This window comes from Haemorhous mexicanus, chromosome 21, assembly GCF_027477595.1.
Source record: "Haemorhous mexicanus isolate bHaeMex1 chromosome 21, bHaeMex1.pri, whole genome shotgun sequence".
Lineage (NCBI taxonomy): Eukaryota > Metazoa > Chordata > Aves > Passeriformes > Fringillidae > Haemorhous > Haemorhous mexicanus.
In genome coordinates, this window is record NC_082361.1 from 152,647 (window position 1) to 177,122 (window position 24,476).

The 24,476-nt window shown below is 41.3% G+C and overlaps 2 protein-coding genes across 19 annotated transcripts in view; both read right to left on the reverse strand.

Moving 5' to 3' along the window:
• The window catches only part of RALGPS1 (Ral GEF with PH domain and SH3 binding motif 1), a 79,341-nt gene extending 73,055 nt beyond the window's left edge, over positions 1 to 6,286 (reverse strand). For 5 of the 12 annotated variants that reach the window (XM_059865364.1, XM_059865356.1, XM_059865359.1 and 2 more), the window contains exons 1-2: positions 6,145 to 6,286; positions 3,729 to 3,848 (exon numbers count right to left, since the gene is read on the reverse strand). The gene's annotated coding sequence lies outside the window, so the exon portion shown is untranslated. Of the gene's footprint in view, positions 1 to 483; positions 597 to 3,728; positions 3,849 to 5,878; positions 5,902 to 6,106 lie in introns of those variants that run through there. The other 7 variants (XM_059865366.1, XM_059865368.1, XM_059865367.1 and 4 more) reach the window with 5 other exon arrangements.
• Positions 6,287 to 9,508: 3,222 nt separating this feature from the next.
• On the reverse strand, positions 9,509 to 23,746 carry ZBTB34 (zinc finger and BTB domain containing 34). 7 transcript variants are annotated; one of them, XM_059865211.1, is made up of 4 exons: positions 23,613 to 23,694; positions 23,032 to 23,133; positions 16,348 to 22,263; positions 9,509 to 15,700 (listed from the first exon to the last, which is right to left on the reverse strand). In XM_059865211.1, the coding sequence occupies exons 3-4, from the start codon at positions 16,386 to 16,388 to the stop codon at positions 14,179 to 14,181; spliced, it is 1,563 nt and encodes a 520-aa protein (XP_059721194.1). In that variant the 5' UTR covers positions 16,389 to 22,263; positions 23,032 to 23,133; positions 23,613 to 23,694; the 3' UTR covers positions 9,509 to 14,178. The 7 variants fall into 7 exon arrangements, with proteins under 7 accessions (XP_059721194.1, XP_059721193.1, XP_059721195.1 ...); XM_059865210.1 differs by lacking the exon at positions 23,032 to 23,133 and having other exon boundaries at positions 16,348 to 16,461; positions 23,613 to 23,732; XM_059865212.1 differs by lacking the exon at positions 23,032 to 23,133 and having other exon boundaries at positions 23,613 to 23,722.
• Between the last annotated feature and the right edge of the window lie 730 nt (positions 23,747 to 24,476).

Consider the following 24,476-nt stretch of genomic DNA (forward strand, 5'->3'; position numbering starts at 1 on the left):
CGCTGATTTCAAAAACCATTTAATTACTACTTTCATTAGTTGATTATGGTTTTCCTAATACCACTGAATCATGAACTGAGAGCTGCAACATGCTTTTACGAAAATATTCTTCAGCATTCTACCAAAAGATAAATGTTCTTTCTTAAGCTTAAATTAGCCGGACAACTGGTTCAGTGAGAACAACCAAAGTGCATTAGGGCCCTACCTGGGCACTGATAACCTTGGTAGAACCAACGGAAGTAACCAGTAGGGTTTGCAGTTTTTAAAAAATAAATTTAGAACAGCTTAGTTTCAGTTGGAAAGGGCATTCAGTGATCATCTAGTCTCACTGTCTGACCACTTCAGGGATGACCGTAAGTTAAAGCATATTATTAAGGGCATTGTTCAAAGGCTCTTAAACACTGACAAGTATGGGGCACCAACCACATCTCTAGGACGCCTGCTCCAGTATTTGACCACCCTCTCAGCTAAAGAAATGCTTACTGATGTTCAGTCTGAACCTCCCCTGGTGAAGCTTTGAATCATTCACGTATGTCCCACCCCTGGATTCTGGGCAGAAGAGATCACCATCTTCCTCTCCATGTCCTCTCAGGAAGCTGCGGAGAACAACGAGGTTGCCATTTTCAGCCTCTTTTTCTCCAAATTAGATAATCACAAAGCCCTCAGTTGCTCCTCAGTGGATAAGCCTTCCAGAATTTGGTATCAGACATCAGAATGTTAACTGGCATTGATCAAGACAAGGGAATGAAGAATACCTACAAAATCTTGCTTTTTACCTTTATCAAGACCAACAATACACTACTACACTCCACTGGCTACACCCAGCCTGAAGACACATTCACAACACACCATGTAATCAGAGCTCATATTAAGTTCTGAACCATTTTTCATCATCACATTCACTTTCCTTTTCTTCATTCCTAAACTATTCTTCCAGATGTTCACCACTAGAATGTTTCTTTCCTTGATGAACCACAAACAAAGTCATATTCAGATGCTGTGGGCATAGAGTACAGACCAAACTATGTTAGCACAGCTAACTACTGGAAGAAAACGGTTCTATTATATAACCAGAACGAAACAATAACAGGGTTATATTTTTGCCCCTGTGCTTGCAATCAGTCACTGATGAGAAACTTGTATCACCATCTACATCATGTGCAGCTTCAGCCCTCTTGAGGGCAGGGTGGTGGTTGGGGAGAAGTCCCATCTTTTTGTTCTAGTGGTTATGAAGACCAAATGGCAAATACCACCCAGTATCTAAATCAATGCACTGCTTGTTCTCCATATCTAGATGTCTACATATCTTCCCCCCCCCCCCCCATTAGGTTTCTTTTAGGTCAGTATCATAACTTTATTTAAAACAAACAAACGAAAAAGTAAATTCAAAAGGATTTCAAATCCTTTTGAGCTTGCACAATTTAGAAGCTGTTTTTCATTGCAATGACAGAGCAAACCATCCTGGAAGGATTTGGAGGGGAAAATTTCTTTACTTCTTTCAAAGCAGCAGCTGCTGAGTGCTACATGTATACTTGCTAACTTACAGAAACACAAACCACAAGCACTAAGCAACATTGATGCAACTCTATTTAATTCCTGACAGCATCTTCTCCCAAAAGTACAAACACCATGCGTCTTCATTTGTGCCCCATCCAATAAGTATCCCCTCTCAAAACCCACTTCTCATCTCCTCACATATGATTCCTGCAAAGTGGAGGGGAAAAGGACCATATCTCCTAGAGTAATTATAGAAATTATCGATGTAAACCCCACTTCCTTCAGAAAAGAACTATCTGAGCCCTTTTATGATATCCACTTCATGAACAAACACAGATATGGTCCAGACAGACAGATGAGCTGTGTTAATAGTCATAATGCTTTATATGAAAAATATCTTAATTTCAAAAAGTCCTTTTGAAGTAATTAAACAATAAACCTTGGTGGACATTTGGACAATATGAAAAATTCTAGAGTATTTGAAAGCCTGGATTTAAATAATTGCCTACCAACAGTTTATTAAGAACAAAGCAATTAGGCTACAGAAGATTAGTCATAGAAATGTGATGGCTTTTTAAAGGTCTTCCAAAGCAAACACTTGTGTATTTTCAGTATCCATTTCATTAGGAAGTCCCTAATATATTTCACTGTGCTTTAGGCAACAGTACCACCTATAGATAAAATACGCTATGAACAATTTAGCAGTTTCATGCACATCATTTTCTGAGAAACTTCTTACTATATTTAATGATGAATAATGAAAATGTAACAGAAATAAAATGGGGCTGTGGATTAATTCAGCTGACCATAAACTGAGATCACTCAAGTAAATAACTATTCCTCAATAACATGCATTGTCCCTGAGTAAATAGGCTGAAAAACCCTGAATCTTGCATCATTTCCCAATAGCTGCCAATGGATTAAGTCTAATTCCGGAAAAAGTATATTCAAAGTTGACTTCCCTTTCTAAAATTCTCTCAACTCTCCTACTCCCACCCCTCCAGTGCATGTACTCAAATGAGTTCAACTGTGAGCAGAGAAGCAGCTGCTGTGATAAGTTCAAGAAACAACTTCAGAATCCAAGTCCTAAACTCTTGGGTTTTATGAATGCACAACTGATTTGAATTATATCTAACAGTACATTAAAAACAACACCTAATGCGCAGGTTATGCATTTATGGCATGCTTTAGTTGATTAGTCACATGTTACACTAGACTGCCATGGGTCCCTTTGTTGTCACTAAGCTGCCCTACAACAATTAAAACTCCAGCTTTTCAAAGTAACTGTCATAGGGATATAAAGACATATGTGGCAGCCACTATACCAAAAAGGTATGCTAACATTCTACAAGTGGAATAAAAATAAGGTTGTCTTATTTTTCAAAATTATAATGAATGCAATGTCTCAGTTTTCTAGTTTAAGAGCTGTATGCAAAATTTCATAACAAAAGGCTGTCAAAAATTACGTCAAATCTTACACAATCCTCAGTTGCTAAAACCATGAAAGAGTAGGAAGCTGATAATGCTGGCTTGAATGTCCAACGATATTCTTCTGATTATGCCCCACATCTTTACTATATCCACTGATTACTGAGCTCACTCTAATGACCATTTATTACATTTAAAAATTTACTCTTAAATGTTTTCTTCTCTCCATTCTTCAATCTGCACCATTACTTACTGTATCAGGAAGTAAAGTAACAGAATGATCAAAATTACTTGTATAAGTCCAAAAAGTACAATAAAGGGAATTCTACTAAGTAAACATAGTAGACAGATCTCCATCTGGCTACATAAACAAATTAAGACAAGAAATACAGTATGGGTTTCTAATTATTAGAAACCATTTGAAGAACTTTGCATAGACTGGAATTTTATCTGTGTCTGGAAATCTTTACATTAAGGTTCCATATCAAGACAGAACTGCAGTGCTCCCTCTAGCAGAAGTCTTCCTTCAAAAGTCATTACCCTTCAATCAAGTCTGCAAACTTGAATATCTTAGAAGACCAAGATGTATGTTTAGGGAAGTTTTACTTTAAGGGAATCTTCATGAAAGGAAAAAAGTCTTCAGTTACAGGAAAAGAAACATATCTGCAAATTATAGTAAAATACTACTACAACTCAAGTTCTCTAAACAGAAGGGAACTGACAGACACTTCTGTAATCTCTGGTTACCAAATATAGGTGAAAATGTGAAATACCTGTAACTTTAAATGCAATTGCATACTTACGGTGGAATAAGGCAGCTGTGCTCTCAACCCATTTTGCTGCACACCTCCATTAGTTCTTTTCTGGGTCTAGCTCTGGTTTTTCAGCAGTTTTATCATCTCTTGTTTAAAAGCATAACATTCCTGTAAATACCAGGAAACAGGATTACAGTGACATTTATTTTACAACTCAATTCTTCTCAAATTGTGCACTCCTCACCTGAAACATGTGCTCTGGTATTTTTATTCTTACCTCTCCCTCACAACTTGCATTGTTAGTTCCCTATTCCAGTTTCATCGGTATTTGACGAATTCCCAAACTCAAAAGAACTACATTTACATCACAGAGAGAAGGGCAATGTATTAGAAGTTTCATAGCTAAATATACTCCAAATATGTGCTTGTAACTCCCCCTCACTCTGTCAATCAACACAAGGTCCAAGCCAACACACATTATTTATTGGTTTCACTCCCTTCTTTCAAGGTGCTTTATGAATTGTAAATGCTACTCATCTTCATACCATTTTCTTCAAGGCTTAACTAAACAAAGCAAAATGGACACAAATCCAAATACAGTAATTCTTTTATCTCTGTATCAGCAAATAAAGCCACGGCTCTTCCAACAAACATAATCAGCTACAAACCTGAGAAAAATATTGCTTAGGTAACTCATTTTGGTGATATTTACATTAGGCATAACCCTTCCCTTTTCTCCTCTTTTGCCTTATACCAACTTTTATAAAACCTAATGTTTAATGAAATTACACATAAATTACACATCAGATGAGAAGAAAATCTCAAAGACAGACTGAAATGAAAATCTCATTGAAGCCCATGTTGCTTTGATAAAGGTAAAAATCACTACAGGTCACTTGGTGTTACTGTGCCTCTACTACCGTTTTTATTTTCGTTCTATCACTAGGGAACCTCCCCCTTTAAAAGGTCTGTCTTCTAGACTATAACTATACACAATTCCTACTGGCATCAAACAAACTATCTTTTGCTAGAAAAGCAGTATTCTTTTGACACACCCAAAACTCATCCAGTAGGCACTCCTTGAATGAGCAAATGATCCTAGTTCATAGAATATCAAAATGACAATTTAAAAATGGGTTAGCATCCATTTAAGTATGTCAATCATATTCCAGACATGATGCCTGTTGTCTGCCCTTCATCACATAGCATTTTAGTAAAGGGCAAACCTTGTCATTACTATGCACGTGAACTTCTAGACGTCTTTGCTAAAATAAGGCAAATAAACAGAAAAGCAAATAAAATAACTTGGCTTGAAAGTGTTCTGTACTTGTTTTTCTTCAGACTGGTGCTGCATCATGCAGGATGGGAAACATACAGAAAACGAACAAACAAGTGTGTGTAGTTCTGCACTTTACAACAGCTTCCTGTCCTTCTCAGACATGAAGAACTACCAGGCATGGCATGAACGGTCAACAAGAGAAAAAATATCTGACTATCAAAGACAGACATACAAGACAATTTGCAACATTCATAGATAAGGTTTCTGAGGCAAGGAATATTCTTCTGTATTTCAGAGACAGCAACGCATTTCAATTTTTTCAATAATATGACAAGAATACATATGCTCCATTTAGTTGGGTTCAGAACAACAAACCACAGACAAAAGGAATGATGTACTTCTACAACCAGTAATTTCAACAGCCATTCCTCCATCCACTACATGCCAAAGCCCCAGGCTGACATAAACCTGCAGAAAAAAAACTATCTGAAGTGATTTGAAAACAGACCGCAGTAAAAGCTCTTCACCAGACCTGCACGGTTTCATCCACATGATATGCAAATAGTTTTCAAATGTATTCCTAAAGACATAGGAGGTCGTGGCCAACCCTAGGTGGTTTCCATCTGTTCCCCCCAGACCCCACATCCGTACCAAGGCTGCTCCCACTGTCCACCCGGATTCGCGCCGCGCAGCAGACTGCACGTGCCCGCCCCGCCTCACCGCACCGGGCCAGCCCCGGAGCCCCGCGGGCGGGCAGGGCCGTGGAGACCGCCAGCCCCGCGCCGGAACGACATCGCCCGGCGGGGAGGGGCCCGAGGCCCTTTCCGAGAGAGGCCGCGGGGCTGGTCGGGCGCTCGCAGAGCGGGGAAGCGCCGTCCGGCCCCGCCATCGCCCGGAGCCCACCCCGCCTCCCGCGCACCTGCCGCACCCCGCGCGGGAGGTGCCCGGACCCGCCACGGCGGGCGGCGATGCGGCAGCGCCCCGCGCCGACCCCGGGGAGCCGGGAGCCGCGGGCCTCCCGCTAGCGGCGCCTCCGGAGGGTGAGCGCCCGTCTGGGCCTGTCGCCGCAGAGCTCCGCCCGCAACACACGACCGGAGCGAGGACGGCAGAAGGCGGGGGGACGAGGGTCTGTGGCGGCCTGTCCCACCTTTTCTGCCGGGCACGCGGGGCTTGTCCGCAGCTCACCTGTTCGGGACTTGATGCCCCCCAGCAACGCCCCCGAGCTCTCTCGGTGAGAGGGAGGCGCCCTCAGCGCCGCCGGGGACGAGGCCCGGCCCGGCTGGGGACCGCGGGGCGGGACCGGAGCGCGCGGACTGACGCGCGCGCCAGCCAACCGGCTCCCCGCGCGGGAGCGCGCACCAATGGGCCCGGGCGGGGCGGGAGCGCGCGAGCGCAGGTGCTGCGGAGCCGTCCTTGGCCGCGCCCGCCCCGCCCGCGCCCCCTGGCGGTCACAGCGCGGCTGCGCACGCGGCTCCGTGAGGGCGGCGGGAGCCCGGGGGCCCGGGCGAGGGGCAGGGCTCTTCCGAACAGCACGTCCGTCCCTCCCGGTCGCGGCCCGGCCCCGAACAGCGGGTCTGGTCGCTCCCGGAGGAGAGTCAGTGAGGTGCCGGTCTTTCGCGTCCCCTCGCCGCAGCATGGGCTGTGCCTCTCCCTTCCCGGTGCATCGACGGACATCTCGGAACCCCCAAACTAAAACCGGGGTCAGGTTCAGGTCCGGGTGATGATGCTGCAGGTCAGTGACCGTGTGTGTTCTTCCAAGGCAATCAAAGAGAGCTTTGTGGGTTACTTGGTAGAGTGGAACTTGAAGCAACGAGGCAAAAAGATAGTGCACCTTTCTCTGATTTACAGCTTCTATAAAAGCAACGCTCAGGCACAGTGTGTGTAGGCATCGCTACAGGAAAACATTGGCTCTGTGGACTGGTAAGTACACGCAGGATTCCACTCAGCCCACCGGGCTGGCCGGCAGGTTTGCATGTTAGAGAACAAAAGCCTAGTGAGGGTATGCAGAGGAAGCTTTGAGATACTGCATGATGCCCCGAGTACATTTGTAAGGTGTCTTTCCAATTTCCTGATTACCTAAGGTTTTCAGTAGCTGTCCAACTCAGAGCAGTTTAAACATCTTCCGACGTCGCAATTAAATGTGTATGAGTGTGCTTTTCAAGGCAGAAAACTTCAATTTGAGAATAAATTGTAAAAATAACTTTAAACATAGATTTGAGATCTGTTACAAGTCCTGATGCTCACAACACCAATGACTATATCAAAGCCAAAGGCACTACACAGAACGTATTCTCCCTACACTTCCATCCCCCTCAGAAAGGCTAAAGAAAATTAATTTCATATGAATCTCCAATAATTTAATTCTTATTTGAGTTTATCCTATTGGTATACTGCCAAGCAACACACTTTCCTCTAATACATCGGTTCCCACTAGAGCAAAAGTACAGAATTCTCTGGCAAAATGTTTTCTTCTCTGTCCTGTATCACTGTGCCGGGACATTAAATCAGCAATCCATGTGCTACAGTCTTTGAAAAATATACATTAGTTACTGGTATTTTTACAGGAATTTGGAAGAAAACTATCTGAAAACCAGTTAACTTCTTATCCAAATGATTATGATATTCTGACAGAGTTAGCAAACTGATGCTTAAAGTAATATAAAATGGTGGTATTCAATGCCCAGGTAGGTCTCATGCAGCACAGCACAACAGCCTCTGAAATCCTGGGTATAAACACTGCTAACAATGGAATCACCCAACACCTGCTCCTTTTGAAGGGGTCATAACGAGGACTGGAAACTTCTTTTTTTGTTCCTATTTTAGGCTTCTGCTATTTACAGCGCTTTAAATGACCCCTACATAATATATTTTTAAAAATAAGTCAGCACCCTCTGGTGGAAAAGAATGCATAGACAAGGAATGTTACTTTAAACAATGCCATCAGCCATATAACTTCCCTACATTTTAATGAAATGTTTCTGTCTATAATTCAACTAAGTTTTGACATAATATTAAATTTAAATTTTTCCTAAACCTGTGCACAGTACAAATGTAATATGCTATTTCATATAGCTCATGAAATGTAGCATCCATGGGATTTGGCTTCATTTTCTCTGCATGATTATTGCTGGAAGAGTATAAATTCCATATGCCATATTCATTGGCTATTCTACCTTTCCCTCAACCTGTTTTCAAGAAGTCTGTCTTACGAAAAGTTAAGCAATGGGGCCTGTGTCTGCATGTACACAAAGATCAGGTGAACAGAACTGGTTCTTTTTAACCTAAACCAAGTTTTATCCTTTGCCATCTTAACAAAACTTTTTCACAAAAACTTTGTCTTCTGTTTTCTGCTTTGCTGAAAGTGGTATTTTGTAGCACTTTTTAAGCAAGTATCGAATCTCTGGGTCTGTTTTTCCCTGGATGCTGAATTCAGATGTGCCAGCTATGATGAGAGAAATTCAAGTATTTCAGAGCACTCATAGAATCAGAATTATTTGGGTTGGAAGGGACTTAAAAGCTTCTCTCATTCCACCTCCCTGCCATGGGCAGAGACACCTTCCACTGGACCAGGTTGCTCCAAGCCTGGTCCAACCTGGCCTTGGACACTACAGGGATGGGGCAGCCCCAGCTGCTCTGGGCACCCTATGCCAGGGCCTTGCCACCCTCCCAGGGAACAATTCCTTCCCAATATCCCATCTTACCCTGCCCTCTGGCAGCGGGAAGCACTCCAGGCCCTTGTCAAAAGTCCCTCTCAGGCTCTCCTGGAGCCCTTTTAGGTGCTGGAAGGGGCTCTGAGGTCTCCCCAGACCCTTCTATTCTCCAGATGAGCACCCCCAGCTCTCCCAGCCTCCATAGCAGATGCTCCAGACACCTGATCATCTCAGTGGCCTGGATACCAGTGCAACAGTATTTATCCCACTCCTAACAGTCAGGTCTTGTTTACCCCATTTTGCATTACTTGAAATTTCAAACCTTATAAGAAGGGGATTTGAAAGGAGATTTTGCTGGAATAGGTACTCTAACACCAACAGGGACTCAGGCACTAACCCATGCAGCTCCAGTTCCTCCAAATCCCACTGCCAGTCAAGATAACCAGGGCCTACAGCTGCACTGGGGCTGCTCCTGTTAAATTCAACATCGTAGGTGAGGAGGAGTGTACCTACACTTGCCAGGAGCAGCATCACCCCTACTGAGGTATGCGGCAGAACATAAAACGTAAATGCTGCTGGAGGAATGAAGAGGGTGTCCCTCCTCAACAGACCGGCCTTGGAATGGCATGGATGGACTGCCACCACCTGGCTGGGTTTTTTGTTTTGCTCTGAAAGTTGGATGAGGTTTTGGAACACACCACTCAAATGATTATCTGCTCAGAATGAAGCAATTAATGCTGGCAAAACAGAGAAACTTCAAGAGTAGTTGTCTCTAAAGTCTTTTGATTTCTAGTTGGTAGATCAGTATTAAAATGCTTCTTGTAACACTTCAGTAATAGCATCTAAAATGCAAACTCCTCAGTAATTAAATATCTAAATGTAGACACTGACACCACAGATTTGCTCTAGAAGCATTTTAATTTACAAACAGCAATTCCGATTGACTTTATACCATAAAAAAGGCAATTTACAAGCAAGAAACAAATTCATCAGAACAAAATAAAGCAGCACAGAAATATTCATGTCACAAATCTAAAACCAAAGTGAATACAAGAGTAAAATATCATCTGAATAAATATTTTAAAGTTCATGCTGTAAAATAATCCTTAATGGCAAGTTACTAATTCTTACAGCATCAGCTTAGCTAGCTTCATTTACTTCACGTGGCGATGAAGTGCGGAGGTGTGAGGTTCCTGGTTTATATTGCAAGATAATGACGCCAAGTCAAGTCATTCAAACTGTTCAATTATTTATCTTGAAAAATAACCATACAAATAAAATTTATTTAAAAATACAAATTTTCAGTCAGAAACAAACACTGTTAAAATCGTGCAAGAGCTCTACCTCTAACCAGATCTACAACCAGAGGTTCTCAGGCTGAGTTCAAAGGCTGAATCCCTGGCCTGTGGGAATGGGAGTCAGCAGTTCTGTATCTGCCATAGCAGGAGTGAGCTACAGGAGCAGGAAGCAAATCTGCTCAGTCAGTGATACGTGGCTTCACATCCCCTGAAGAAATACAGGAACACAAGTCCCAGGCTTACTTATTCGTTTAGGTTTTTTTTTTTTTAAATGTAAACTTGCATAACTTAAGTTAATGCTGCCACAGGGATGTGCAAGTAGTATTAAATCTACAATATTAAATACAAGTATTCTGGCACTTGATAAAATATATGTAAAATGCACACAGATTATAAAGTTTGAACATTTTGAATGACTTTACTAAACTTCCAATTTGATCACTGAGTATTATGAAATTTACAATTCATGAAATAAAGAGATTCATATAAAGAATTTACATAATTCCCCAAATACTTTCAAATATAAAATTTAATAAATAACCCTGACCAGTCAAAAAGCACCATTCAAGGGTAAAATTCCCCTGGAAAATAGATTAGGTGTTGCATATTTGAGTCCCTTTCAATGGTTTCATGTAAAACCTGTTTAGAAAAATGACAATAAAAGAATCACAGTAAACTAATACAAAAATTAAAATAATATATATATATATATATATTTAAAGGTAAAGCTTATTCAATATTTTCCCAGCCCTTGATTTTATTCCTGTTGTTCTTCCCATAATTCAGCCTAAACATATTAAGAGGCCTCATTGTTATGTCTAAAGTAAACCAAAGGCTTCAGCATACAACATGAATATATGCTGGGGAAGACTGCATTAAAACTCTCAATTTAGGCCTACAGTCTACCCTGCTGACAGTGAACTGACAGTATCCTTTATGCTACAGAAAGATTTCACACTCAAAAAGCAGAGCCAATCTTGAGGCCTTAGTGACCAAACTGAACTTTTAATACACTTGTAAGTATTTACAAAGCTATTTTCTGAACGTATTTACAAGTTTAAAAGAAGCAATATGGAAGATAACTGATAAAGAAAACTAAAGTAATAGTTTTAAACCAGAAACATTAGTAAAGGTATAAAATCCCTTATTTTCACAGTTTGTCAGAATAGGTTAAGCAACTAGAGGAAAGGACACTGTCACTGTTTTCACATTTGTCTAGAATTAAAAAGGTAGATTAAGAAGAGACTCAATTATGAACCAGCCTGTGTAATTTCATTACTTATTTTGCTGTCAATCAAATATTTCTTCACATATTCTATTGACTTCTGCATTTATTGTAAATGAAATGTGTAACAGCCCTGGGCTGAGAACTGCACAGACACGAGACACTGCACACAGTGTTTCCACCCTTTGCTAAAGCGATGGCGTCCTGCTCGGTGGTCACGCCTGGTGTCTGTGACAGTGCTGATGCCGGCGCCCCGCTATGTGACAAGGCACAGTGGCAGTGCTGCTGCCAGGGGTGACGGTGGTGTCTGGCAGAGCTGCGCACGGGGCACTGCCCGAGCCCGGGGCGGCCGGAGCGCTGCTGCACCGCAGAGCTGGACTATGGCTTGGAGGCACGAACGCTGCCCGCGCACTGCTGCATCACGGCTTGTAGAAAAATGGATCATTTCCTGCCCCTAACAGTCTGTTACAATGTTTTGAACCTGAACCTGTACAATCAACATGATGTTGTTTTCTTGTTTGCTTTTGTCTGAGACAATTTTGGATAAGTCACTCTTTGGTAAACTCAAACCTTTTTAATACATTTACAAATACAAAGAACTAGATTTAAATAATGCTAAGATTGTGACACAGAGAAATTCAAGAAATATAAATTTGTACCCATATCCTGCTATCCTCAAGTCATCCTTCCAGGGAAAAAGTCACACCAAAGGCACCACAGCTCAGGTTCAAGATAAAGGGTTAAGAATAACTGTACATTTCTTGGATTTTGCATGTCTCAAACTTAATTTACCAAAACACACTTTTTGCATTTAATTACTTAAAACAAACACTCAAGGAAAAAAAACTGTAACAGAAACACCATGTTTTTAAGTGAGTAAACATATAAACTACCTGCCTTTCGACACTGACTATCCCTTCCCTTACTGGAAACAAAATTTCTGTTGTTTCTTCAAGGAGAAAAACATCTCCCCACCCCCTGCCTCTTAATTTAAGCAGTTTAATGACAAAGAGGCAAATGATGTACTTAATTTAACTGAAACTACTCCAGTGGAGCAGGTGGGGGTTATACTGTCAATCCATGTTTGAGAAATTAATTCTTATTGCAGAGCATCAATATGAAGACCTAGTGTATTTAATAAAGCCGCTGCACAAATATGCCCCAGCTTCACAGAGGCCAAGAAGTTTTACAAGATAGCAAACCTACCTTTTCCTTTCCAATAATTCAGAAATGCACTTTTATTTTCTAACTTTTGGGAGTTAAACAGCACGTTCACAAATGGATTTTCAGTATCAGCTAAACAAACATAAGACCCAATAATATAAAACCTGTATTCTAAAGAAGGATGTGATTAGTTTAATAGTTAATTCTGTTCATCAGGTAGAATGTTAAACAGTAGTGTTTGCCAGCCCATGCTTTTGAGGTCTTTTAAGCCATTGTTTTTTTGTGGTATTGGATTGGGTTTTTTTCTTTTTTTTTTCTTTTTTTTCTTTCTTTTTTTTTTTTTTTTTCTGTTTGGTTGGGATCTTGGGGGAGTTGGTTTGTGTAGGGGGGCTTTTGTTTGTCTGTTTTTTGGGATTTTTTTTTTCTTAAACATTATGTTTCACATGTTATATATTATACTGACCTAAATTATGAAATTAGCACCATATTAAAAACTCGTATTTGGTGAAACAAAAAAGATTTAGAGTATTTTTAAAGTTGTTTATAGCTCCTTTAAAGAGAAAAAACACTGAAAAAACAGAGAAGCCATAGCAATACTGGCTTCTGTAATACTCACACATGAAATAACATATTGCTCAAAATTCCCATAAAGTATTTGCTTTTCTATACAAAAAAAGTACAAATTCCAAGTGCTGGCATATCACTCGGAGTTTTAAGTAGGAAGCCAACGTGCACCTGAAAACAGCTCTCTATGAAGAGACCTATTAAAATACTGCTTGGAAATACTGTGGTTTAAACTACATCTCTCTCATGTTTTAACCAACCATGAAGAGTGATGAAGTTAAGTTTAATTACCTGGTATGGTTCTACAGTACAAAATGAAGGTAGATTCTGAGGCCAGTAAAAACACATTTTAGACCACAATGCTACTTTTAGGTTTCCTAATATTTTTTTTTTAATATATAGATATATATATATGTGTATATCTATATATATATAGATATATCTATCTCTATATATATAAAAAGGTCAGCACCACAGGTTGTCCAGCTTGCATTCTAGACAACTAACAAAACCTTTTAACAATTTAACCATAGTTTAATAGATTTATGGCATTTGGTTTACATATGTTATAAAGCAAAGCTATTAAAACAAGGTAATTCACTTTGCTCACTTTTGCACACAAAGTAATGATTTAATAAAATGAAAACCAAACAACATTTGTTTAAAACCAAAACCATCCTCCCAAAGTCCGAAGTTCTAAACCCTAAGCAGAGAGGAGTCCTAACGGATAGAGTGGCATATGGTGTTAGCCTTGACACAGAACAGGGAAAGTGAAAGCATTTTATATATATAAAGCAAATTTATATATATAAACAGTCTCACTACCAAAACCAGTTAGTAAGAGTGAACAGATTTCACTGTGATAGGAGAGGAATCAAAGGTGTAATATTCTCTCTCCCAACTGCTGTGTAACTCATTACCAGCAACAGGATTTAAGAAATAAAGGAAATTACAGCTTCTTTGAGCATTCAGCAGAGCTGCCAATGTTATTCTAATATCTTTCTCCACTGGCATTCGTGTTTCATCAGATCAATCAGCAGGGACACTTCACCAGACTCTTCCTAGCCTTTCCCCAGTACGCTGTCTTTATATTCTGATCATCTTCAAATATAAAAAAAACAAACCCCAAACAATTTAGCCTCCTTCAAAAACAAAGAATAATTCTGAAGTCTCCTCCAGAAACCATTTATAACTGATTTCCAGAATGTCAGGAAAATGAAAAGGCTGTTACACTTCCACTGAAGATTACTAAATGAATAAAATACTTTAAAAATACATTAGTAATGTGCTTGTCTGTGTTTCACTTAGACGCAAGATTTTAATCAGATGTGTTAGACATTGCATGAATTTCCATACTAGAATCCATGGCTTCAGAAGCTGAAGCATCATTATCTACTTTCTGTTCCACAAACGCTTCTGTTCTGTCTGGAGACTCAACCCTGTTTCTCACTTCTGTAACCCCCGGGTGATTTTTTCGCAAGTGTTGGTTTAGTGTACCCTGGAAAGGAAAACATTTTCCACAGATCTCACAGCGAAAGGGTTTGTCATCTGTGTGACCACGAATATGATACTCAAGTTGGTCCTTACGGGTATATTTCTTTCCACAAAACTTGCACACAAAAGGAGTTATTCCCATGTGCAATCGCATGTGTCGATCAAGGCTCCCTTTCTGGTTGAAAGACTTGCCACAGTAAATACAAATTAGCCTCTCATTGTATGGATACCAATGACCTCTTGCATTTCTTTCCCGTGGACTATTTTCATATCCTGGATTACTCACCATGGATTCACTGTCAGCCCCTTGCACCAAGCCCTGGACATCACTATGTAAGTGACCTGTAGGTACTCGTTTTTGGCGTGCACGACCCCCTCTGAAACAGCTCAGCATTGACCTTGAAGGACTTGTATTGCTCATGCTTCCAAAGGTTTCTGACACACCTGTCGCCTGTGATGAGGCATGAGTAAATGAATAAACATGTTGTAAGACAGACCCATAGGAACCAACGTTTACCGCCACCACCTGCTCTCCATCCACCATTTCAGTGTGATATCCATCATCACCAAGGGAAGAGCTATCAGAGCAGCTTGGTCTGTCAGACTTTTCCATTTTAACTTTCACTTCTGCAATCTGACTTTCCCTTACTATCAGGTCTCCTTGCTCATGATCACCTTCAATTTGAATCTCATACTCAGAGATACTCCCGCTGCTCCCTCGGTCTGAATGCCCTTCTTCTTGCAGACGACTACGAAGAGTTTTGCCTGGAGTAGTTTCCACCCGAAGGTCGCTGCCTGCTGTTGACTGTCGCACCTGAGAGCAATAGGGAGGAGATATCTCAATAGGGTTGGCAAAGTAGCTGCTGTCTTTAACGCCATTACGATTCTCTGAATTTTCTTCGGCACCAACAGTAACAGAATCAACATCACCAACACTGATCTTTGAATGAATACTCTCCAGTATCTGTGTGCACTTGTCAATGACACACTGCATCTGTAGGAAGCTAGCTGCAGTCAGAAAACTGACAACGTCCTTCAGTTGCAAGGACATCCTTCCAGTGTAACAAAAAGAAAGCAACTGTTCAAAAACATTGGGGTTTTTAATAACTGATATAGATAGGCCACTCATGGTGCTTAATGCTGAATGGTCGCGGAAATACGGAGAACTGGCAGCTAAGACAGCTTTATGGGCACGGAACGGCTGACCCTGGATGTGCACGATTATGTCACAGAGTTTCCCTTGCAAGCGGAGTTCGTTTAACTGGCTCAGAACAGTGTTGCTGTACTCCGGCACATCAAACTGAATGAAACTGCTGCTGTCCATTTCTACAGATGTAAAGAGTAATCTGAAAGAAAAATTAGAAGATTTAAAACAGAGAATGAATACGGAGTTTTCCATTTTAAAAACAAATGCTTGCAAATGTTTAAGTCACATCATCCCATTGATCTGTTAAAGGTGCATTACAACAAAACATTTAGCATATATACTCCATATAATAAAAAAGTACAACCTTAATCTGAAAGTTTTGAAAGAAAAATGTTTGAGCCACCCATGGACTTCCAATTTTTCTAAAAAAAAAAAATTTCTCTTGTGATTTTAGTTTTACTTTTTTTTAACAAACCGTGGTGTGAACTCTGAAGTTCATTTGACACAGTAGTGATTTCCAAGCTAGAATAATTTGACATTTAAATTTTAACCTAACTTAAAAGCCATGGGTACTTAAACAGCAGGAAAAGGACACTCAAAGAGGCCTTAAAGAGATGTATAGAGCTCCAAACAAAAGTTAAAAAAAAGCACTTCTCACAGATTACTATTGTAAAAAACACACACACACACACACACAATCAGCCTGAGAATGTTGATCTGCAACATTACCCTGCATAATGAATACAAGACTGGACACTAATCAAGTGCCCAAGAACCCTCAGACTTTTATTGCTATTCTAGTTCATATTAATGCAGAAGTCTAAAAACATAATATTGCCACCATACCTGCTTTTCCAATTGAACAAACAGATCTCAACATCATCCATTGACTTCAGATGCAGGAAGCATATCCAATGTATCACAATATACTAGTGGATTTTTTTTCTATTATGTTACATGCTGTAATGGGACACAGGAACAATTTAAATCAAATCACGAAAATTCAGGTATTCTAAAAAGAAAATTGACAGGTAGAAATAGGATTAAAAGCCTAAAAGGAAGCACTGGAGCTCTATCAGCTGACCCTCGCTTAAAACTCACATTCACAACCTTCAAAAATGAAACTTCTTTTCAGCAGACACAAGAAAGCCAGCTTCCTGTCTGGACACTATGTTTGACTTAAAAACTGGCAAAAACTCTCCCAGAACATTCAAAATCAAGTTATCAGACTTGCTAAATATGTTCTCTAACTTACCAGTGTTATTACCCATTAAAATGGGTAAATGGGACTTCATTTGAGTTCTTTTGGCTGAGATGTATAAGTGAGAAAATAGATATTTTCTAGGCTCTTAAATCTAAGGTGGGAAATAAGGAGTGCAAGATGGCTATCAGAAGTTAAATGACTGCAGCAATCCCTTTAGAGATTACTTTGGCAGGACAGTTCTTTTATTCAGCAAAAAAACCTACAAAACAGTTCAGAGTTATGAGCTGACAGAAGTTAACAAACAAACAGCACAACACATAACCTATCCCAGCTGTGGGGTAATTATACGGCAAGATTAACTTTGCTTTTCTGAGCATCCCTGCCTGTTGTGCAGAGAATCACTATCCCAGTCCCATGCAGAAGACAGGAGTTTCAGCAGTTGGATGCATGTTTGTGTTATGAATGTTTTAAGGTCACTTAAGGAATCACCAGGGAGGAGGGAATGCACCATTACAATCTGTCACCTTCACTTGTGTCTGACAGGGCAGCAAGCTTCCTAGAAACCCAACACAGGAAACCTTTGATTTGTGGGGCTTATTAGCTATGCACAGATGCAACATCAGCCATTCTTGATTAAGTTTCTCTGCTAATTGGAGGAAGGGTTTGTGTTGAGTAGAAGTGACACAAATAGACAAGTTACCTGAGTCAGGGACTCTGTAGAAACCAAAAGACCAGCCCCCAGCAGCAATAATTTGGCATTCTAGTCTAGGATATACAGAAAGTTTGTCACAAATAGACAGTGGAGTTCCTCCTTGTCCCGTACTTCCCTAAGGGCTCTTACCCAGCAAAATGGAGAATAACTTACTCCTAGAGAAAATATTAAAATATAAATTGTCACCACTAGCACTGGTTCAGACAGAAGGAATGAATTAAGGATAGGCACCTGAGAAGAAAGAAGATGGACATTTTATGCCTTATGATAGAGGGGAAAAAAAAATATGTTCTTTTCATCATAGAATCTCTAGATGAATTCATGGTCCCTGGGACATGGCCATACATTGAAAATGGACTGTAAACACATACCAGAGAAAGCATGAGAACCAGAAAGACATCAAGGAGATAGGAATCCACTGTGATCCTTGCCTGTCATGACTGTTAGAACACCCCATTATCTCCATATGCATATATGTATCTGTAAGTAACTCTACATCCTTGTTCTCACAGTTGTTTCATATTTCTTTTGGGAAACAAAGAAGCTTATTTTGCTTGAGATGCTAGGAGTAAACAGCACATCCTGGCCATGAGTGGAGAGGATGATGGAGTTAAAGGTCTGTAAGTCTGTTCACCATTGTAGCAGAAAAGCAGTAAAAACCCGGCAAGAGGGATCAAGGGAACATACAGTGTTGCTTTGAGAGCAAGCAAACAGGTCAAGTACACACCGCCTAAAAGGCAGTGTACAACAAGATTCTATACCCATCTGCTCTTAAAAAACAAGGAGATCAAGCTACAGCATACTCTCGTGAGTACTTTTCCACCTTAGTTTGTTCCTTTGCAGATACATGCTTCCTGTAACCTTGAAATCATCTGTGGAAAGCTGGGGTTAAATGACAAGAATTTTGAAATACAGCAGCAGTGGACAGAAGGGAACCCTTCATCCGATTTCAGCCACAACCTTAAATCTCCAGCTAGAGGAGAACTGACCAGGTTGCCAATGGACACCCCATTCAGGAGCAGGCCTGACTGTAGCAGGGACAGCAATGAGGCTGCAGTAATTTTGGAAGGGTTAGTACCAGAGCATCCCAGCTTCCTCATATCAATTTGGGAAAGCAAGATCTGGGGGGAAAATCTGGGCATTACACACAACAGAGAAGCAGGCACCACTCGCCATGTTTTATTGGTGAATAAGAGCCAGAAGAAAAATGATCTTATTTATTCACAAAAGTTCCAAATGTCACTATCTAGAAAATAAAAGTAATCCATAGATTATATTCCCATACACAATAAGGTTTTATTTTGTTTGTATATAGGATCAACTTAGCACCTCCATAATAAATTTCTAGTAACATTAACCAAAATAATGTTCAGCCGGGTACTGTACCATAACAATACTCAATTATTCATCAGTGCTGGCAGAGCAGTAGCACTTTCATGACAAAAATATTTATGGCCGAAACATTTCTGAAAGAATCTGGGAAGATCACTACAGTTTGAAAAGGCTAGTAAGAACTCCCCCAGGTTTTTAACAGCTTCCTTCAAGTTGAAACATCTCCCTAACCGCTTCTCTTTTGGGGTCAGGCATATAGCAGTAAACTGAAGCAAGAAGGTACTTTAAAACACAAATGAACTTTGGACACATCCACTGTATGCTCTAAATAAATAAATAAAAAAAAAAAAACCTTTGCAGTTAACCAGACAGTCACAATGAAACTTATACACATAACATTCCTTACAGAACTAGCACAGGTGAAGAAGAAAAAGAAATCATGCTCAGTTAGAAGTCCCATTCAGTACCTTCCATGCTATCTCAGCACATGCAGAGGGAACCTGTGTTATTTAGGCTCAGTACAGTCATATAGAACAATAGCTCAGAATTATGACAGTTTTATTTGCAATATATAAACTAGAGCATTTGGGGGGTAGTGAGAACTAAGACAACTTGAGCTGGATTCCTTTTGGGTCCCTTCCAACTGAGAATATTCTGTGATTCTGTAAACTCACACCAGTGTCAGGTACACTCATTGTTGAAAAGTAATGCATTTCATCTTGCTTTAGCTTTCATCCCTGCCTGGGAGTTAGTGTAAAGTTAGGGCAAAGCCCTGCAAAATTTGAGTCTGGGCACCTGTCTACAATTAGGTCCTCTCTTAACCTTTTCTCAACAGTAGGTCAAAGCGTTTAAGGTTTTCATAGCTATTATGTATCCAAGAAACTGGCTGAAGGCACAGGCCAAATCTGCACACCAGGTTCACTAAGTCCTAGAAGGGCTCTGTGTTGAGCCTCATGTCTATTTTGTAGCAGATGATGCAGTCACACTCAAAAGAATCATATAAATTCTCTTTGCATCTGTACTACATTTATTCATCAGGGGTTTATACAGCAAATATAGCCCGCAAAATGGCTTTAGTAGTAGTGGATTGCTGCCCTATATCTTCAAAGAAGTGATCACTGAAGTACCTCTGAACATCAGGATAACATTTCTTATTAGATTTCAAAAGAAATTTCCTTCAAAAATCATGTTCTATGAAAATGCTTATTTAATTTAAAAAACAAGAATAGATGTTGACAAGCCACATTAGGTATTTAATTTTACTGACATCATACAGTAGCAGCAGAGAAGCATCATATAACTATAACACGAAGCTGTGTGTCTGCCAACATAGCATTGGTTTCTGCTTCTAAGTCTGCACCTGTTTAATTTCCTTCACTCACTGAAGTATGAGTCACCGTTCTCACAGACAGGTGAATGACACAAATTATACTCATTTTAACTTACACTAAGGTGTGAGAAAAGATGCCTTGCATTTTCTTAAATTAGCTCAGCAACAAGGAATCCTTGGGAAAAAACCCACATTACAAACCATTACTGTCGTAGCACATCTGAGAACAGAAATGCATAGAAAAGCCAGGAGGGTCATAATGAAAGTTAAGACAAAATCAAAACAAAGTACTTCATGACACCAAAAATGCCTCTACCAGGCAGCAGGCAAAAGGACAGCCTCAACCTGCAGCAAGGGAGATTGAGGTTGGAAATAGGGAAGAATCTCTTCACTGAAAGGGTTGTTAAGCATTGGAACAGGCTGCCCAGGGAGGTGGTGGAGTCACCATCCCTAGAGGTGTTAAAGAAATGACTGGATGTGGCACTCAGTGCTCTGGTCCTGTTGACATTGTGGTGATCAGTCAAAGATTGGAGTCGATGATCATGGAGGTCTTTTCAACTTCAATGATTCTGTGATACTCCCTCCGTACATTACTGCTCAGAATACAGAGAAAGGGCAAGAAAATAAACAGGTATTTGTATAAATCAGTGCACTCCTCCCTTGCATTTTTGTAGGACCTAGTATCTGCACTATCTGTGTGAGAACTCAGGACATCACTGCAAATATCATTCAAGAGAATTTTAACCTATCAATGTTACCTTATCAGCTATGACCATGGAAGTTTTTGAGCAAAAGTCTTCATCATTCTTACTCTTTTCAGACTGAATTTGCATCACTCTTCAGATTTACAACAGCCAAACTAATTAACACTAGCTGTATCAAAGGGAAACTGCCATCAAGTACGTCACAAGCTAGGGGGGTCTCCAAGACACTCTTGAAATAATCTTTGAAAATAGGGGAGGGACTGATCATAGAACATTCTACCAGTTTATACTTCTCATAACAGTGAAATACTAATGATCCCTTAAAAGTCAACATACAGTGCTCTTACATGGCCTTAAATAACATGCCACACAGCACTGCTGCTGTACTGAAACTCCATTCCCAAAGCAGGGTAAGCTACCCCACTGATAAAAAACAGTTTAATTTCACAGCCAATACAAAAACCCCAAAACTAAAGGAGGGTAAGAAACCCACATAATCTCCCAACAACTGAAGTGCAACAAATTTCTAACAATACAAGCAGCACTATCCAAATATGTACAATTGGTTTTTGCATTAATTCTTCACTTCCTCCAAAATGCCCATCGGAATCAAAGAAGATAGAGGCAGTTTGCCCAAATTATCTGTAGGAAAGCACACACAAAAGGTGCATGTGGCATATTATTAATTGGAAAACAGCCTTGAAAGTCAGTCTGCTTCATGTCTGGTTTGGACTACAATACAAAATCTGTTAGGTGACAACTACACAACAATTTAAAACTATTACTTTACCTCCTAAAAATGCAGGAAACGCCCACTTCCTCAGAAACACAAGCCAGTTAATACAGGCTGAACTGTAGTTACTAGAAAACTTGAGCTCTTGTGTTCTTGCATCCATAGATATCAGAACACTCCAATGAAAATCATTATTCCTTCCCTGCAGCGAGATAGGCCACGTTCTACCCAAAGCACTGAACACCTGGAGTGAAACCACAAGCAAAGTTCCTGCCTGGCAGGTGAGGTCACTGGCAGTGCTGTGGGACACAACCTCATGAACTGCCTGGGGAGCAAAGCAGTAACCCCTGACACTCAGTTCAGTAAAGCTTTACTAATTCAGACATTTATCTAAGAAAAATTTAAAAGTATTTATTTTTACCTCATCAAGAATCACAGCATGATGTATAGAAAATCACTTCAAAGAGTGGATGATTTTAGCATCAAAATAAAATAAATTTATTTATGGACATGCATACATACGCACATGCCAATACCAGCAACACTGCAAACTCATTCTCAGTGGTCAGCATGGTGCAGCACAGATATTGTTGGAAATGCATATTTACGATTTTATAGAAAAAAAAAGGACCCTCTTATTTCAGCAAATATCCACAGAAAGCAGATATGAAACTGAAGTCCAAGTGACACCTTCATCCCTTATTCTCTTAACTGTCTTCCTCAAACTGCTTGCCTGTGTGGAAGTGACTGAAAAGGAAAAAATGAAACACCTATCAATGCATAAAAATAGTTTCACCTAAGAATTAGAAACCTCAATAGAAGTAATCTCTAAATCTTGACTCTAGAAATCAAATTACCACAAAAGTAGTTGCAGGCACACATCTATTTCTGAATGCAAAAAAAAAAGATACCAGGAGGCAAAATGGAGATAAGCCAAGATCAAAAGGTGCCTTCCAAATAAAACTATTCTATGTGTCTGATTCCAGTATCAACAAATGTGCCAGATAAACAAAACAAAGGGGTATATTGATGATACATACACTTCAAATCAGCAAGATCTTACAAGTAATGATCAAAAGCTTTTATTTTGTGCACAAATTTCACAATATCCCCATTACGTAATGATAAATAGCCACATTTTCTGAATACCTGACAACTTTGAGATGTCACTTCCATTATAAAAGAACTCCAGCCCGTATTTTGAGAGTGGGGATATATACACAGCTGGAACTTTCACAAAGTGGGAAGAGAGCTCTTGAACCTCCTGATATAACAATTTTATTTACTATCAAGGTAATACTTCATCACAATTGTGCATTTTGCAGTAGATTTACAAGCTGCGAAGAACACATTTTCGTGGTATTTTCCCAGCACACTACTCGGGACAGACAGAACTGTTTGGAGCTGTCCCTGGACAGGCAACGAAACACAGGCACATTCTGATCCAGATGTTAAGTACTCTGTAACATGTAACAACTGCAGTGCACTTTGTTTTCACTTGGAAACCAGGCTCACCTACATTAATGATTCTGACACTCTTCTGGCTTGTTCGAAATTAACTCAACTCTCAACTCTGATCTCCTCTAAGCCAATTCCAACTCTACACGCTGTGCACACCTGCAGGGATTTGGAAAGACCTTTGCATTACGGAGATTGGGGTTTCACTAGAACTTCCACCTTCTCTGATGGAACAACAGCAGCTGAAAAGTCCCCCAGCTCCTGGCAATGAACACCTCCCCGAACGGGGCCAGGTTCCTTCCGCCCCAGTCCGCCGTGACGGGGATTTTACGCCTCGCTCGGGTTAACAGCAGACCCCGACACATGCGCGTCCGCCCTCCCTCGCTGCACGCCAAAGCTGCACCAGAGCCACCGACTCGGGTTACGCGACAGCTCCTGCCGAGGCACGGCCGGGAGAAAGCCGCCTCGACGGCGCCGCTGCCGCCGCTCCAGGCAGCCGAACCGAGCCACGGCCCGCCGGGCCGCGGTCGCCGCCCCCGCGGGGCCTGTCAGGCGCCGGGACCCCTCCTGAGCACGGCCCGTCCCATCCGGGAGCGCCGCGCCGCCCCGGGGCCGAGCGCCGCTCGCCCGCCGCTCACCTGGAGCTGTCCGGGGCTCTCACATGGCGGATCCCGGCCGGCCCGGCCCGCTCCCAGCGCCGCTTCCCGCCCGCTCCCACAGCCACTCGCACCCGGAACTGATTCCGCTGGCGGCCGTTCCGCTTCCTGGCGACGCCCCGGCAGCGGGCGGTGCCCCCGGGCCGCTCGGGAACCCGCCCCGCTCCCGGCGCGGAGCCCGGGCGCTCCCCCCCGCCGGAGTAGGGCGGAGCCGCCCTCGCAACGCGACTCCTCACGAAAGCAGAAGGATTTGAGCATTGGCTGAAGCCGGTGCGTACGCGGGCAGAGCTCTTCCGAGAACTCTCACGGTGTGCAGCTCCAGAAGAGAACCCAGAGCCATATCCCGATGGGCAGTCGCAGATACAGCGAGGGAGCTTTTGGGGGAGGACATCCCCCACTCCAGCTGTTAACTGCCACCTTTATTGAGCAAAGAATTAAGAAGTTCACTTGTGTTATACTGGCCTTGTCACTCACAGAAATCACTTCAGCAAGCACCTACTAACTTTTTTTTTGCATTATCCTGCCTTTGCTTGTAGGTCAGATAGTGCAACGATTCATTTTAGGAACCAGACAGTTCACGTACTGGTTATCATGTACTACTTGAAAACAGAGTGACTGGTGCCAGTAGGTCCTGCTGTGATATCCACCCGGTCTAACCAGACACCGCATTCTGTCTTCTGGAGGTACGTCTTTCTCTCCCTTTAAGACACAGAACAGAATCTTCATACATTAAGCATTGAATGCTGATCAAATAAAGCAGTGGCCTGGGAAGCATCCTGGCCGAGATGCAAATAACAGAACTAAAGAACACAGAGACAAACTGTATTTGTTCACTCAGAGAAAAAA